Source organism: Neltuma alba, unplaced genomic scaffold (genome assembly GCF_004799145.2).
Source record: "Neltuma alba isolate B1F8T4 unplaced genomic scaffold, ASM479914v2 tig00001649_pilon, whole genome shotgun sequence".
Taxonomy (NCBI): Eukaryota; Viridiplantae; Streptophyta; class Magnoliopsida; order Fabales; family Fabaceae; genus Neltuma; species Neltuma alba.
Genome location: NW_021632553.1, coordinates 1 through 14,081, shown reverse-complemented (window position 1 = coordinate 14,081; position 14,081 = coordinate 1). Strand labels below are relative to the sequence as shown.

Genomic DNA, 14,081 nt, shown 5'->3' with positions numbered 1-14,081 from the left:
TAATTAACTAACTTACCTAACTTTCTTAATCTAATTAAAATTAATTAAATAGATATTATATTAAAAATTCACAGAGTATATTAATATGAAGTATAAAAGGTATTGGGAGTTATGCAAAAACGTCAATAATAGAACTAATTTTCATCTCCATAGAAATATGGCAACCCAGTTTATTGATGTGCACGAAAAGAATTATGATGTGTGGGTAGGGGTTCGATCCCCTCTCTTGTAACCGAAAAAAAAGAAAGAAAGAATTATGATGAAAGAGAAATCAAACAAAGTGACCTTGATCCACACCACACGGTACAACTCACGATGAAAATATGTGATGTGAGCTATCCCCACACACCCACAAGCCCCAATTATCTCATCCCATGCACACTCATGTTTCCTCCTTCTACGTCCCTTTCAATCACAACTACTTATTTTATCTTCTCCATTACTTGCACCTTTATGTATAGAAATATTACAAAAACTTTAAATCTCTCCACCAGGATTTTGTAAAATAATTAATTCATTTTTCAGTGACACCAAAATTAAAACATGCACGCATTTGTGGATTATATTTTATTGTAATGGCAGCTAGCTAGCTAGAAGGCTGGCTATATATCTTTTTTATTTAAAAATATCAAGAACATTTTACATGAAGAGGTTAAAGAATAATTGGGTCATTAGATGTAATTATTCCCAGAATATATACTCTTTGAAAAATTCCACTTTATGCCTTATTATTTGGACTCATCGATGGATTGCCTCTTTCTCTCTTTGCTAAAAAAACCAAAACCAGATGTTACCCTCTCTCCTCTGCAACCTTCCTAATAATACCTCCGTATGAAAAATATGGAACCACCCTCTTCACTTTCTTCCTCTTCTGCCTCCCATCTTCTCTATCTCCTCCTCCTCTACCATTAAACCCATATCAGATTTCTGATCTCCCCTTCCATTATTTCTTTCACTTTTCTTCATGGGGGCTGCTGTCTCTTCTGCAAATTCTGATCAAGGTGATGCGGGTTCTTCTTCTTCTTCTTCATCCCCTTCAAGTCCTGGTCTTGGGGATATTCCAGAAAGCTGTATCTCGTCTCTGCTGATGAATTTTGATCCGCCGGATATTTGTAAACTGGCGACAGTAAATCGAGCTTTTCATCGAGCTTCTTCTGCAGATTTTATCTGGGAATCCAAGTTGCCATCGACGTACAAGTTTCTTGCCCAGAAAGTTCTTTCTCCTCACTCGAACATCGAAACTATGACTAAGAAAGAGATTTATGCCCAGCTATGTCGTCCTAATCTCATCGACGGCGGCACCAAGGTAAGTTATCATTCCTTATTATCTCTGATGATTCTTCGACTCTTGTCAAAGATGATACAGATTTTGAAATTAACGAGTTGATCATATTCTTGGATGATTATATATGTGTAGGAAGTTTGGTTGGATAAATGTAGTGGACAAGTTTGTTTGCTCCTATCATCCAAGTCCATGAAGATAACTGGAATAGATGACAGAAGATACTGGAATTACATACCAACTGATGAATCCAGGTGAGACACAGCATTTTTCACTTGTTTTAATCTTAATTTCTTCATTTTCAGTTTTATTAATTATCTCCTTTTTTGCAAGTTAAATATCTCAAGTTGGATTAATTTCTGCTTTAAATAGCCCTATTGCTCATCGAATAATTAATTTGTTTTATGATAATGTTTCCGTTCCAGTAACCACGTGAATACTATACACTGGTCCAACTCTTTTACGATGTCTGTGTTCCTAGATTTGAACTATCTATATCTCTGACTCTGAAAGTGTTTTATAAACATATATATATATATATATATAATCAAGATAATATTTTTAAAAACAAATATTATTTCTTCTGGGCATGGGAAAGGAGTTGTTTAATTTTGAAAAAAGCAAATAAATATTGTAAAAAACTACCTCCTTACTTTACGAAAATTCTTACAAGATATTTCTCCTGAAGATCTCTCCTATATAATCTTGTTTACCATATATGGATGGGCAAGTTTGGAATATTGACTGAGATAAAAATTTAAGTGTAGTTTATATCTTCAAGTTAAAGGAACTGATATAAAAAATGTTTACATTTCAATTGTTTTAATTTGATTTAATTATTATTTTTGTGCGCTAACTGTGGGAAAAAAATATAACTTTCATAAGAAATATATCAATCATTAAAGAATTTAAAATTAATTGACATGTCAGGCAAAGAGGAGCCAGAAGACTAGAAGATTTACCCACATAACATGGCCAACTTAATATAGAAAATTATTTAGTTTGTTGATTCATGGAAGTAATCGATGTTTGATTAGTATAAACTACCTATATTCTAAGCTTCCATTGACTGTCACAAAGAAAAATACTTTTTTTATGCTAATAATTGTTCCCTGAGATTAGGGCGAAAGCTTGGAAAAAATAACGTTTAATTTGCTGTTTGCCTGATGTTTAAGCTACGAAGTCGTCATCATACAAAGTAGAAATTTAATTATTTTATCATAAAATGCCCAATAGGCAAAGCCATTTGCTATATAAACTAATATATAAAATGACCCAGGCATTATTCTTAGTTACTAAAATTTTAATATCTTATAGGTCACGAATAAAGGGAAAGAGTACAGGCAATTTGGTCTTCGAATATTTAGTAATATCCGAAAAGGACTTCTATTTTTTATTTTTTAAGAAAAGCCATCTTAATAATTATGTATTTGTAATGTATAAACATGATTATATCCAACTTTTTCAGATAAATTTAAAAAAGTTCCGAATTAGTAGTTGTTTTTTCCTTGCAATAATGTGCGAATCCATATTTGTTTGTATTGGAATTTGAAAAGTAACATGCCTTCTGTCTTAAGGTAATCATATTGTATAATAAACAAATTATAGGACAGAGCATGTGCCTTCATCATTATAAGCATTTTAACTACTTGGTTTTAAGAAACCTAAATGAAGGATTTAATGACTACCAAGCTTGACGATGAAGAGAACTATGTTATACTTTATTCTTTGTTGGAATCCACTCAAGTTGTTTGTAAAAAGCTTGAACTTTTGGAATAAAAAAGCCAAAAGTTATGATGTATTTTAAATGTGCTTAGCTTGTTGTCACCTGTCACCAACTCGACAATGGTCCAAAATGTGGATTTCTTCAAATCCCTTAGTAATGATTCGATGTTGCAAAGATTAATCTTTATATGTTTAATCCAAAACACACATGATCGCTCAGAAGGAGGTGCTGAATTTATTATTATATGACAATGCCTTTAGAAAGGTAACAATATGCTGGGATTCCTCCATAACCATGGCCCCATCCCTCATGCTTGTCTCTAACTTTAAACCTCACGATTTCTTTTATTTTTCTAAGAAAATATTTGTGTATATTTTCAAAGGGTTAAGGACCACTTTTGTTTTGAAAGTATTCGTGAATTAGTTTTAATTAGGGTATCTAGAAGTTATTTTTACTCTATCATCTTGAAAGTGTTAGGAAAAAGAGTAATATCACTTTTATCATTAAAAATATCAACGATCAATGTTAGTTTTTTAATAAATAGAATGACATAGTTCATTTTTCAATACTTTCACGACAAATGTTTGAAAAAAAAAAAATCTAAATACCGTAACTCTTCTGAATATTTCTATAGCAAAAGGTCTCGTTAAAAATGAAAAAGACAATAAAGTGGCAAAGACTAATGTTAAATGCTTTATATAATAATATTGAGAATGAAATATATAATGATTTATTTTTTCAAATTGCAGGTTCCAGAGCATTGCATATCTGCGGCAAATGTGGTGGGTAGAAGTGGTAGGAGAAGTAGAGTTGGAATTTCCAATTGGTACGTACAGTCTGTTTTTCAGGCTCCAATTGGGTAAGGCCTCAAAGAAATTGGGCCGACGTGTCTGTAATGTGGCCCAAGTTCATGGCTGGGACATCAAGCCCGTCCGATTTCAGCTATCTACATCCGACGGCCAGAAATCCACCACGGAGTGTTTTTTGAGTAGCCCCGGCGAATGGGCCCACTATCATGTTGGTGACTTCGAAGTAGAAAGCCCAAACAAGCCCATTAAGATAAAGTTCTCTTTGGCCCAAATCGATTGCACCCACACCAAAGGTGGTCTCTGCGTTGATTGCGCCTTCATATGCCCAAAGTGAGATTAGGTTTTAATTATAAGAAAAAAGTGAGAGTAGGGACCAATTCACGTTGAATTAAGGAGCTTTATAAGAAAAGTTAGGCCTTTCTTTAATTAATCCTGTAAATAATTATAAATCTGCTTGAATATTTGTAGATACAGATCATGTGAATACATAGTAGTCTTTAGTTTAATTTGTATACATCACTCGTGCCATATGCTGGGATGAAATATTTAATGGAGCTTAAAGTCACATTGACAAGTTATTTTTATTAAATTATGCAAAAAAAAAAACCTATAAATCAAGGTTACTGATTTTTTTTTCCACATTCCAATGGCAAGTTAAATATGTAATTTATGAGGGTAAGTTAATTAACTGAATTACTACTGATCGCATTATCTGAAGGTGCAAAAAAATTATTTGAATAAATGATAAAAGCCCTAATTCGATTTCACATAAGAGATCTCATTACTAATCCTAATTATATTTATATTAAACAGCTCATTTGTTTTATCCAGTAATTCATGTTTTCATCTAAATTTCATAAAATTCATTCAGTTTTGGTATTTTATGCAATTTTTTAAGATGATGCCTAAAATGATATAGAAAGCAAACTATTAATATATTGCCTCCGGTCCTTAATATAAGATTTTGTTTGACTTTTATTTTGGTCATAAATATAAAACCCCAATCCACTTTGTCTCTTAAATTTATGTATTTTTCCCCCAAAAAAGTCTTTCTAACAATGGTAGTTCTAGCCAATACACCTGATTAGTAAGAATATTACCGGAAAGATAACATCTATTTATTACAAATAACTAACTTAATCTTTTTTCCTTAATCTCCTCAAATTAGTCAACTAGCTCTTATGATTAGAATCAGAAGTAGTATCACATTTTTTAATATCCTATAAGGGGTTCTTCTTTCAGGAGAATACAACGGTGAAATTGATGAGGCCAAGTGGTTCTAAGTATCCAATTAGCTTCTGCCGCGCGTGTACTATTTAAGGGTGTGTTTGGCAAGCACCCCAAACCATGGTTTTGGGACCCAAATCATGGTTTGGGAAAAATGTTAGCCAAACACCCTTAAAAAAATCAAAACCATGGTTTGGGTTTAAAACCATGGTTTTGACTCCAAAACCATGGTTTTGAGAAAAGCAGAAATTTTTTACTTTTAGAAGAAAAAGGGGAGAGTGTGAGAGTCTATAGGATATGTATCTTGTTGTTTTTTTTATAAACATATTTTTATAAATATATTTAATCTTATATCTTATAAAATATATACATATTAATTATTTATTAATTATATTATCTTTATATTATTAATATATGTTAATAAAAAATATATTATTAACAATTTTATTCCTTCAAATTAAAATATATCATAAAATATATTTTTTCTATAATTATCATATTAATTTATGCCAATTTCTATATATAAAAAGTACTTCTAATAATAACTATCCAAACACTCACACTTCTCAAAATCACTTTTTCACAAAATCTATTCTTCTCAAAATCTATTTTTTTCAGAATCTATTCTCCAGAAACTATTTTCCAAACCATGATTTGGTTTCATCCAAACACACCCTTAGCCACACCAGCCAAAAGAGATACTCAAATGGGATGAAAGAGTGGAGGTATAATATTACTTGCCGTGCTAATTAGGATTAGTAATATCAATTTTGATGTGTTTGGATGAAACCAACCGTGGTTTGGAAAAGTGATTCTGGAGAATAGATTCTGAGAAGAATAGATTTTGGAAAGAATAGATTTTATTAAAAGTGATTTTGAGAAGTGAGAGTGTTTGGATAGTTGTTATCAGAAGCACTTTTTATATATACAATTACTAAAAAAAAGAAATAAGTTAATATGATAATTACAGAAAAAATATTTTATGATATATTTTAATTTAGAGAAATAAAATTGTTAATAATATATTTTTTATTAACATAATTAATAATCCATAAGATAATATATTAATATAATTAATATGTATATATCTTTATAAAATATAAGATTAAATATGTTTTATAAAAAATATGTTTATAAAAAAAATAACAAGATACTATCCTATAGGCTCTCACACTCTTCTTTTTTCCTCCAAAAGCAAAAAAATTTTGCTTCTTTCCAAAACCATGGTTTTGGAACCAAAACTATGGTTTGACCCAAACCATGGTTTTGATTTTTGAGGAGGGTGTTTGGATAGCATTTTGTGCAAACCATGGTTTGGGCTTCCAAACCATGGTTTGTAAGTGCATCCAAACGGTGCCTAAGGCAAAAGATGTTTTTGTTTTAAAAGATATAAATAAAATCGCCGGGAATATTTCACCCAAGCGTCTCAACTTCCTCGAGCGGGACCTCCAACTCAAAACAGAACCACAACCCCTACCTATACCGACAATAACACCTCCCTTCTCCCTCCACTTTCCTCTGCCTCGTACCCTCACTTCTCTCTTTCTCTTTCAAATCTCACGTATTTTCTGGGTTCCTCTATATCCCTTCTCGTCTTGCTGCTCAAAGGTGCTCGCGTTCTCTGCTTTTCGTTTTCAACTTTCACGTGTTTTCTTTTTCTCCTGTTTATGTTCTCTCTGTCTAAAGTTCAAATTTTTAGCGCCATTTCCCTTTTTTTTTTCCCTCCTTTGATGCCTTCTTGGATTCCTGTCAAACCTAAATGATGATCTTTTCGACGTTGTTTATAGCCAAATTTTAATCTACTCAATTTTGTAATTTTGAAATGTTTGTTTTGATGTTATCTGTTAGTTATGCTTTTGGGCTGCCAAAGTTGTTCTTTCAATTTTTTGATCGATTTGTTAGCTTTTAAGTTGTAAGATGATCTATTTCTTATAGATATTACAATCACATCTCTTTAGTGTTCTATTTCGATATCTTCCTGGATGTAAATCTACATTATTTGGCATTTTTTTGCTCAATCATGGTGATCACCGTGGTTTAGAGGACCTGTGTTTTGTATTTGATATTGACTTGTATCACTCTGACAATTAACTTCCACCTTCATCTTAGATTTTGATACTTGAGAATATGTCTGAAGCGGAAAACAACGGGGATTTTATTCGTTGGCTGGGACCTGATCTTTCAATAAAGATTCTTTCCCATTTGGATGACCCTTGTGACCTTGCTCGTGTTTCTGCAGTTTCACGTGCCTGGCACCATTTTGGTGAGCCCTTGAAGTTGAATTAATCTCCTCTGTGTGATGTTTTGGTTTAAAACTAGAGATATTTTCATATGCTTGTATGCTCATTGTTCTTGGAAAACTTTCTCCTCTTGTGAACTTTTGGTTCTATTTAGACATGCCTTGGACTCAAACTTGAGATTTCTTTAGTTTTCAGTTGCTATTCATTAGTATTGAGTATTATTTTATTAACATGTGCACTTGATATTCTGCAGTTGTTGAAAATGGCCTTAGCAAGCAACTTTGCTTGAAACTGTTTCCTGAGTTATCTTTTGCTGCTAATGTTATTGAGGCAGACAACATGATTGAACCAACAAGATTTGTTCCTGGGAACCCTATGACTTGGGATTGCCTCAAGAGAAATCATAACGTTTATGCATTCTTGGCACGTGGTCTTGCACCGTATGTGAGGCAAAATTGCATTTCAGAAGCTGTTGTTGCATCCAGCACTGATAATTACCCTGAAGAAGTATTCAGAATACAATGGAACCAAGGGATGGAACTGAAATTAGGGCATCATATTGGTCAAGTAAAGGGGAAAGTGATCCTTCTGTTCCTGAAACATTAATTTACAAGCTGATTTCCAAAATATGTATTGTTACTGAGATCTATATCCAGCCATTCCAAGGTTAGCCTACAGGATCGATGAAATTCATATTATTAATTTATGCAGGAAATATATTTAGTCGGCTGACTTAGAATTCATCTTCACATGTCAGCGTATTTTCAGCATGGCAATCCTATATATTCAGCTAAGTCTGTTCGATTTAGAATGGGCTATCTAAAGCAACCAAAGGAATTAAAGAGTAATCGGAAGGCTAAACGAATTTTACAGGGCAAAGACTTTGTATGGACATACACTTCGCCTGAATTTCCAATGGCTCAGGTGTGTTACATTGAGCAAGTGTGGTATCTTCTTTATTCTAAAGTTTCTATTATCTTTTGCCCTTATGATATGAAATTTCATAGAAAAATTCCTAATAAGTATCATCCACATCATTCTGTATTGCTCATCACGGTTTAATTTTAATCGTGTATCCATCTTTTTCGCTCTTCTAAACAAATGCAATAGTAGCAGGAGTTTTATTAAGTGGCTTTTCTGAGTGCTTGAGCATCACCCATTTGAGTCTCTGTTTTCTCTTTCATGGAGTAGTAACTTGATGGTATCTGAATATTCAGCAAGCATGGATTGTGAATTGGAATACCTTAACCACTTAGTGAATGTTACAGGAAAACCGCTTGCAAATATTCAAGCTACCTGAACCTGTCTTCTGCGTTGGAGGTGTGCTGCTAGTTGAGCTGTTGGGCAGGGTTCAGAAACAACAAATGGATCAACTATATTACATATGGTATGTTTCTCATATTCTCTCTCTATCATGTATCATCTTATCACATTATAAATTGAAGCCTGTGGTTGTCCTCATTCTTGTTAAACCCCTATTGGAACAAAGAATAGATAGACTACTAAGAGTTCTGATGATATCTGTTTAAACTTTAAACTACACAAGAACTCCCCACTAGTTTTCAGGTGTTAGTTGAGGTGTTTGAATCTCTAATTTTTCTGACTGGAAGGTGTCATTTGATGTGTGTGTGGTGCAGTATTTCTCATGTTGGTGTTGTGGGACGGCCACTTTCTTCAGGATTTAGTGCAAAAATGCACCACTCAGGAAGGTGCTTCTTGAAGCACAGCCCTAGAAAAGACTCTTATTTTGTAACTCCGGTACCTTATAGGTCTGGAGAACCGCCTATGTGGCTGCCAACTGAAAACTCACCTTCTCGTCTGCGAACTTTGACTTACAACATGATGCAGAGGGCTGGGAGACGACTCTGGGGCTGGCCATGATTATGGTTCTTCTTCATAGTGTACACTGTACACATTCCTTTGAGCCTCACCAATGATGGGCATTGATTAAGCTTCAATTTTTTCGCTAAATTTTTTGTTTTTAAAATTTTTAGATTGCTTAAAAGGGCATGTAAATAAAAGAGTAAGAGAACTATGCAAATTTTTAGTGATTAATGATCTTCTCAAGCCATTCCCTCATGTTTCCTCTCCTTTTTCGTGTAGCCAAGGAAACATAAAACATGAAAGTTTGTATCAGCTCGAGTACACACACATAGCACGACATTGTTTCCTTCATGTGAGAAAAAGGGGAAGAAATGTAATTATATTGGCCAAAGAATAATTAGCTTCCAACTCAGCAAGTACCAATACTCTGCTACCTTATGGCTGGGGCAAAATTGTCAAAATGAATTTCGCGAAATTAAAGGTTACAGCTCTTGGTAGAACATAAATATAAAAACTTTTTATTAAAAATTTAGTTTGCCTGTCGCTGGACCCTCCCGAGACTGAGAGGCTGACACACATAAAGCGTAATGGTCCGTGTATGATGTATCTGTTCAGGTCAGAAAAACAAATGTATGATGCATCCATCGAATACTTTTTATAACAAATATTTGTATTTATAATATTTACTATTCCTTCACTTTAAAAAATATAAGCATCAAATAACTAAATTATACAACTAAAAAAATGGCTAAATTAGTTAATAATTAAAATATTTTATTTTTTTAAAATATCCATATTTATAAAGAGAGGCTAATTGGTATAAAGGATGGGTAAAAAAAACAGATAAGAAAAAATAAGTGAAAAAAATAAAAGCAACATATAATTAATTAGAAATAAAAATAAAAAATATATTAAATGATCAGACTAAACTAAAGAAAGATTGAATAACAAAAGTAAGAGGATGCATGTTGAAACTCTTAATAGGCAGGCACTGAGTGAAGGAACGATCAAAATCAACATTGATGGTTCTTTCAAAGAGAAGTGTGGGGAGGCTGGCACAGGAGTGGTGTGTCGTGATGGAAGTGGTCGTTTTGTTTGGGGGGGGGGATTTGGAAAGAAAGTTGAGGCTGATTCTGTTTTTATGGTTGAATGCATGGCGCTGAGAGAGGTCTTATTATGCAAAAAGAAATTCTCTGGACAGTGAGGTCCTTTTCAAGATGACTTCGAAGAATTCGAGTGCTGGGTGTGAATGGAAGTGTCCTAAGCTGCTGAAGTCCTTGAGCTAAAGGAGTCTGTGCAAGGGTCAATTTTTCTATTGTCTCGAAAGAGGAAAATAAAGCTGCTGATGCTGTAGAAGTAGGTGCAACAAAGGGGGTGTACGAGTGTGAATGGCTGGTCTCAACGCCATCCTCCTTATGCATGATTTTGACTCGTGACTCTATAAGGTGCAGGGAATCTGATGAAGGCACCGGGACAAATTTCAAGAAAGAAGGGATTGGTTAAGGGTAGGGGTGGAAATAGGCCAGGCAGCCTGTCAGGGGCCTGTGGCCTGGCCTGTAAATGGCCTGGCCTATTTAGGTATCAGATCAGGCTCAGGCCTGTAAAAAGGCCTGTTTACTTTATTAGGCCAGGCTCAGACTGATAGTGAGCCTGTTAGGCCTGTCAGGCGGCCTGGCCTATTATTTTTTTTTTTGAGGTTAAAATTACAAATTGATAGGAGGGAATGCTATTCTGATTGGTTATTGAGAAAACTCTATTCACATAAATGTGTTATCTAGAGCCTATTGCATGCTTCATTTCATTTCCATTCTCTATAATAAAAAAAATTGATGTATGTATAATGACACATATTTGAACAGAAAAAGAAAACATAAGTGTATTAAAAAATAAAATAAAAGCATCATTCATTTATTTGATCCATGTTTTCATATTAATCTTATATAGAATATATATTATATATATATATATATAGAATTGACCTATTATGTTTTGGACTGTATATATGTGTGCTCAATCTAATTCTTATTATAATAGTTATTTAATTAATTTAAATAAATAAATAAACTATAATAATTGTAACATTTTTTTTAAAACAACCATGTGTAACAACAAAATCAAATATCATTTTATTAGTAAATTAGTTTGAATAAATGATAAATTTAAAATATAAAAGGGATTAAGAATGTTTCATATTTTAACTAGATCTGGTCATCAACTAATTTTTATACTAGAGATGGGATGAAGTGATATTTTTATATCAGAGTGAAATTATGTTTTCTAATAATTTTTCATATTAGATTTTTTTTGAACTAAGGGGACATATTTTACAAATTGTGTTAATTTGATAATTTCATTTTTTTTGTATTTTAGATCAATTAGGTTGAATTATTGTAATTTTAAATTGATTTATGTGTTTAAAATTTGTTAAAAAAAAAACAGGCCTTTTAACAGCCACAGGCCAGGCGATTACAGGCCAGGCTCAGGCCGATTAAAAAAGCCTTTCACAGGTCGCAGGCAAACAGGCCTCACCACCACAGGCCAGGCTTGTTTCCACCCCTAGTTAAGGGTTTCTTGTCTCATCCGGTCAATAGTTGGAGTCTAGTTTCGTTCCTCTCTTGGGTAATTAGCTAGGGGCAAGGTGTGTGATAGGCTGTATTGTTTGGATTTTTTTGTGAGTTTTATTTGGGTTCGGTTATTGGTGTTTTTTTTTTTTTTTCCTGATATTAACAAAACTGATTTTTTGGCAAAAGAAAAAAACCACTTTCCAAAAGCATCCTCTGCAGGCTAATCACTCAATTTCCAGAATTATATTAAATTTTCGACTCTTTCCTTCGTGTCATAACCTCCCACTGGAACTCGAAACCAATTTCATCCATTGATTTTCTGTCATCACCCCAAAATGAAGAAAATATAAGAACCGAAATCCCCATAAAGTTCTGCAACTCCCGACTTGCCTGATCGACAATCTGAATCGGGGCGAAGAAGGATGGCAGAACAGAGTGATGGCAGGGAAGCAAGTAAAGTGTGGTATACAAATACGAAGCTGACAAACTGTCCCATAGATTACACTTGCAGGTGTGACGCGAAACCATCAAATAAGATCTAAGAACCTACTTAAGTACAAAAGCACCATGTCACAACAAATAGCATCATTATGGAAAAAAGCAGGTATTCAAAATATCCTGTACAAAGATAATTTGCTGAACACTTGCTCGCCCAGAATCGCTAATTACTGAGCCAAGTTATGTTAGTCATGCCTTCCATGCATAGTCATCGAGGTCACTATTAAAGAAGCCGTTATCAGTGAACTCACGAGCAATATCCTGGACCACGTCTTGCAGATGAAGATTTTGTGGCATATCAGGTGTTCTTTGGTTGAATACATTGTTCCCACCGGCTGCAGAAGAATCACTGTTTGAGGCAGCTTTGAAGCTGTTGCTCCTGCTAGAGCAGCAGGTCCGTTACTTCCTGAAACATTGGAAGTTCCTCCAGTTGCCGGTGAAGGGTTACCTCCAAAACCCAAACCACTATTCGTGTTAGGGTTTGGGTCCAGCATGGCGCTGTGGTTGAACTCCCCCACCACTGTTATTCGACAATTCCTGAACTAGCTGCTGGAACATCTGGGGAGGAGAGCCTGATTTGTCTGGGAGCCCTGTGGATGATTCTGTTGCGGTAAGCTATTCAAACTTAACGAGTTCTGTTTAAGTTGTTGCAACTGCTGCTGCTGCTGCGAAGTTAGATGGGGACTTGAGAAACCACTAACAGGTAAATTCTGCATGGCGCTTGGAAGCAAAGCAGCAGCAGAACCTTGGAAGTGCGAGAGGGGGCTCTGATTTGGATTATTGAAGGATGATGCTTCTCGTTGAAGTGAGTTGAGGGTCGAATTCATGGAGTTTTGTCTCATGAGGAGATTCTGGTAGTTAGTCAGTGCCAATGCTTGTGCAGATCCACTCAAAGCACCACGATTAACAAGGTTAGGATTGTTGTTGATTTGGTTATTCAATCCAGGATGCAGTGCCCTAAGCTTATTAAGCGTGTTCCGGTCAGTTGGCAGACCTTGAACATTCGCTAACTGCTCCATCTCCTGCATCTTTTGCATCTGGAGCTTGGCTGCAGTTGCATGTCTAGGATAATTTTTCAAGCCCTCTGCAGATAGGTGTTGAGTCAGAATAGAGGGCAAAAGTGACCGCTGCTAAATGCTAAAGAAATAGTTCAAACCACAAGAGGGGAGAATCTGTTGGATCATCACATCATCTCAACATGCTCTATGAATTTCATTTCCTAAATTTCCTTTTTTCCTTCTAGTAACCTTTCTATTTTCCATTTCTAATTGATCACGATTTAATGACCTTGGCTATATCGTCCTGTGTCCAGTTGATGATAAAGACAACTGGCCTGAAGGGTATTTTTTGAAAAACCAACATATCCCATTACAATGTATATCAAAACAAAGATCAGAAAGGATTACCAAGTGCCCCAACTCCGTGGTCTCGGCAGAAATCCATCAGATCTTTCATGGTATTTACAACCTCTGATATCTGTATTCATTGCAACAAACAAAGATAAAAGACTTGATTAAAAAGGAAGTTCCCTCTCAATCTCCCATCACATAACACTAAACAATAAACTATGAATCTAGACTTTTCAAATGTACCTGCAAACATCTCACATATCGTTTTGAGAAACCCAAGTCATTCAGAGATTGTAAGTCCAAACTCTTTGCCAGTTGACACCCAGCTGTAATTACCCTGATGCAAAATAACGTCAGCTTCATCTTTAATGAGGTCATATTTTAGATCTGTTGATTTGTACCATTTTCCTTCAAGAGCATTAAAAAAGGGAAAAAAACGCATAGACTCTTAATCTACCCAACTAGCATTTATGACACAGGCCGTTCTATCCACTATCCAGCATAACAATACCTAACTAGACAGGATGAATTACAATCAGGTCCCAAAGAAGAGATTTAATTA

The 14,081-nt window shown here is 34.5% G+C and overlaps 1 protein-coding gene and 2 pseudogenes across 2 annotated transcripts; 2 read left to right on the top strand and 1 right to left on the bottom strand.

The window, feature by feature from the left end:
* Positions 1–785: 785 nt before the first annotated feature.
* Positions 786–4,323, top strand: LOC114760891 (F-box protein PP2-A13-like). Of its 2 annotated transcripts, XM_028950212.1 has the most exons (4): positions 786–1,306; positions 1,418–1,536; positions 3,758–4,157; positions 4,188–4,323. In XM_028950212.1, exons 1-3 carry the CDS (start codon positions 965–967, stop codon positions 4,149–4,151), a joined length of 855 nt encoding a protein of 284 aa, XP_028806045.1. In that variant the 5' UTR covers positions 786–964; the 3' UTR covers positions 4,152–4,157; positions 4,188–4,323. The 2 variants fall into 2 exon arrangements, with proteins under 2 accessions (XP_028806045.1, XP_028806039.1); XM_028950206.1 differs by having other exon boundaries at positions 3,758–4,323.
* A 2,174-nt stretch (positions 4,324–6,497) lies between these two features.
* Positions 6,498–9,361, top strand: LOC114760884 (F-box protein At4g00755-like; annotated as a pseudogene).
* Positions 9,362–12,111: 2,750 nt separating this feature from the next.
* LOC114760859 (probable transcriptional regulator SLK2) lies at positions 12,112–14,044 on the bottom strand (annotated as a pseudogene).
* Positions 14,045–14,081: the final 37 nt, after the last annotated feature.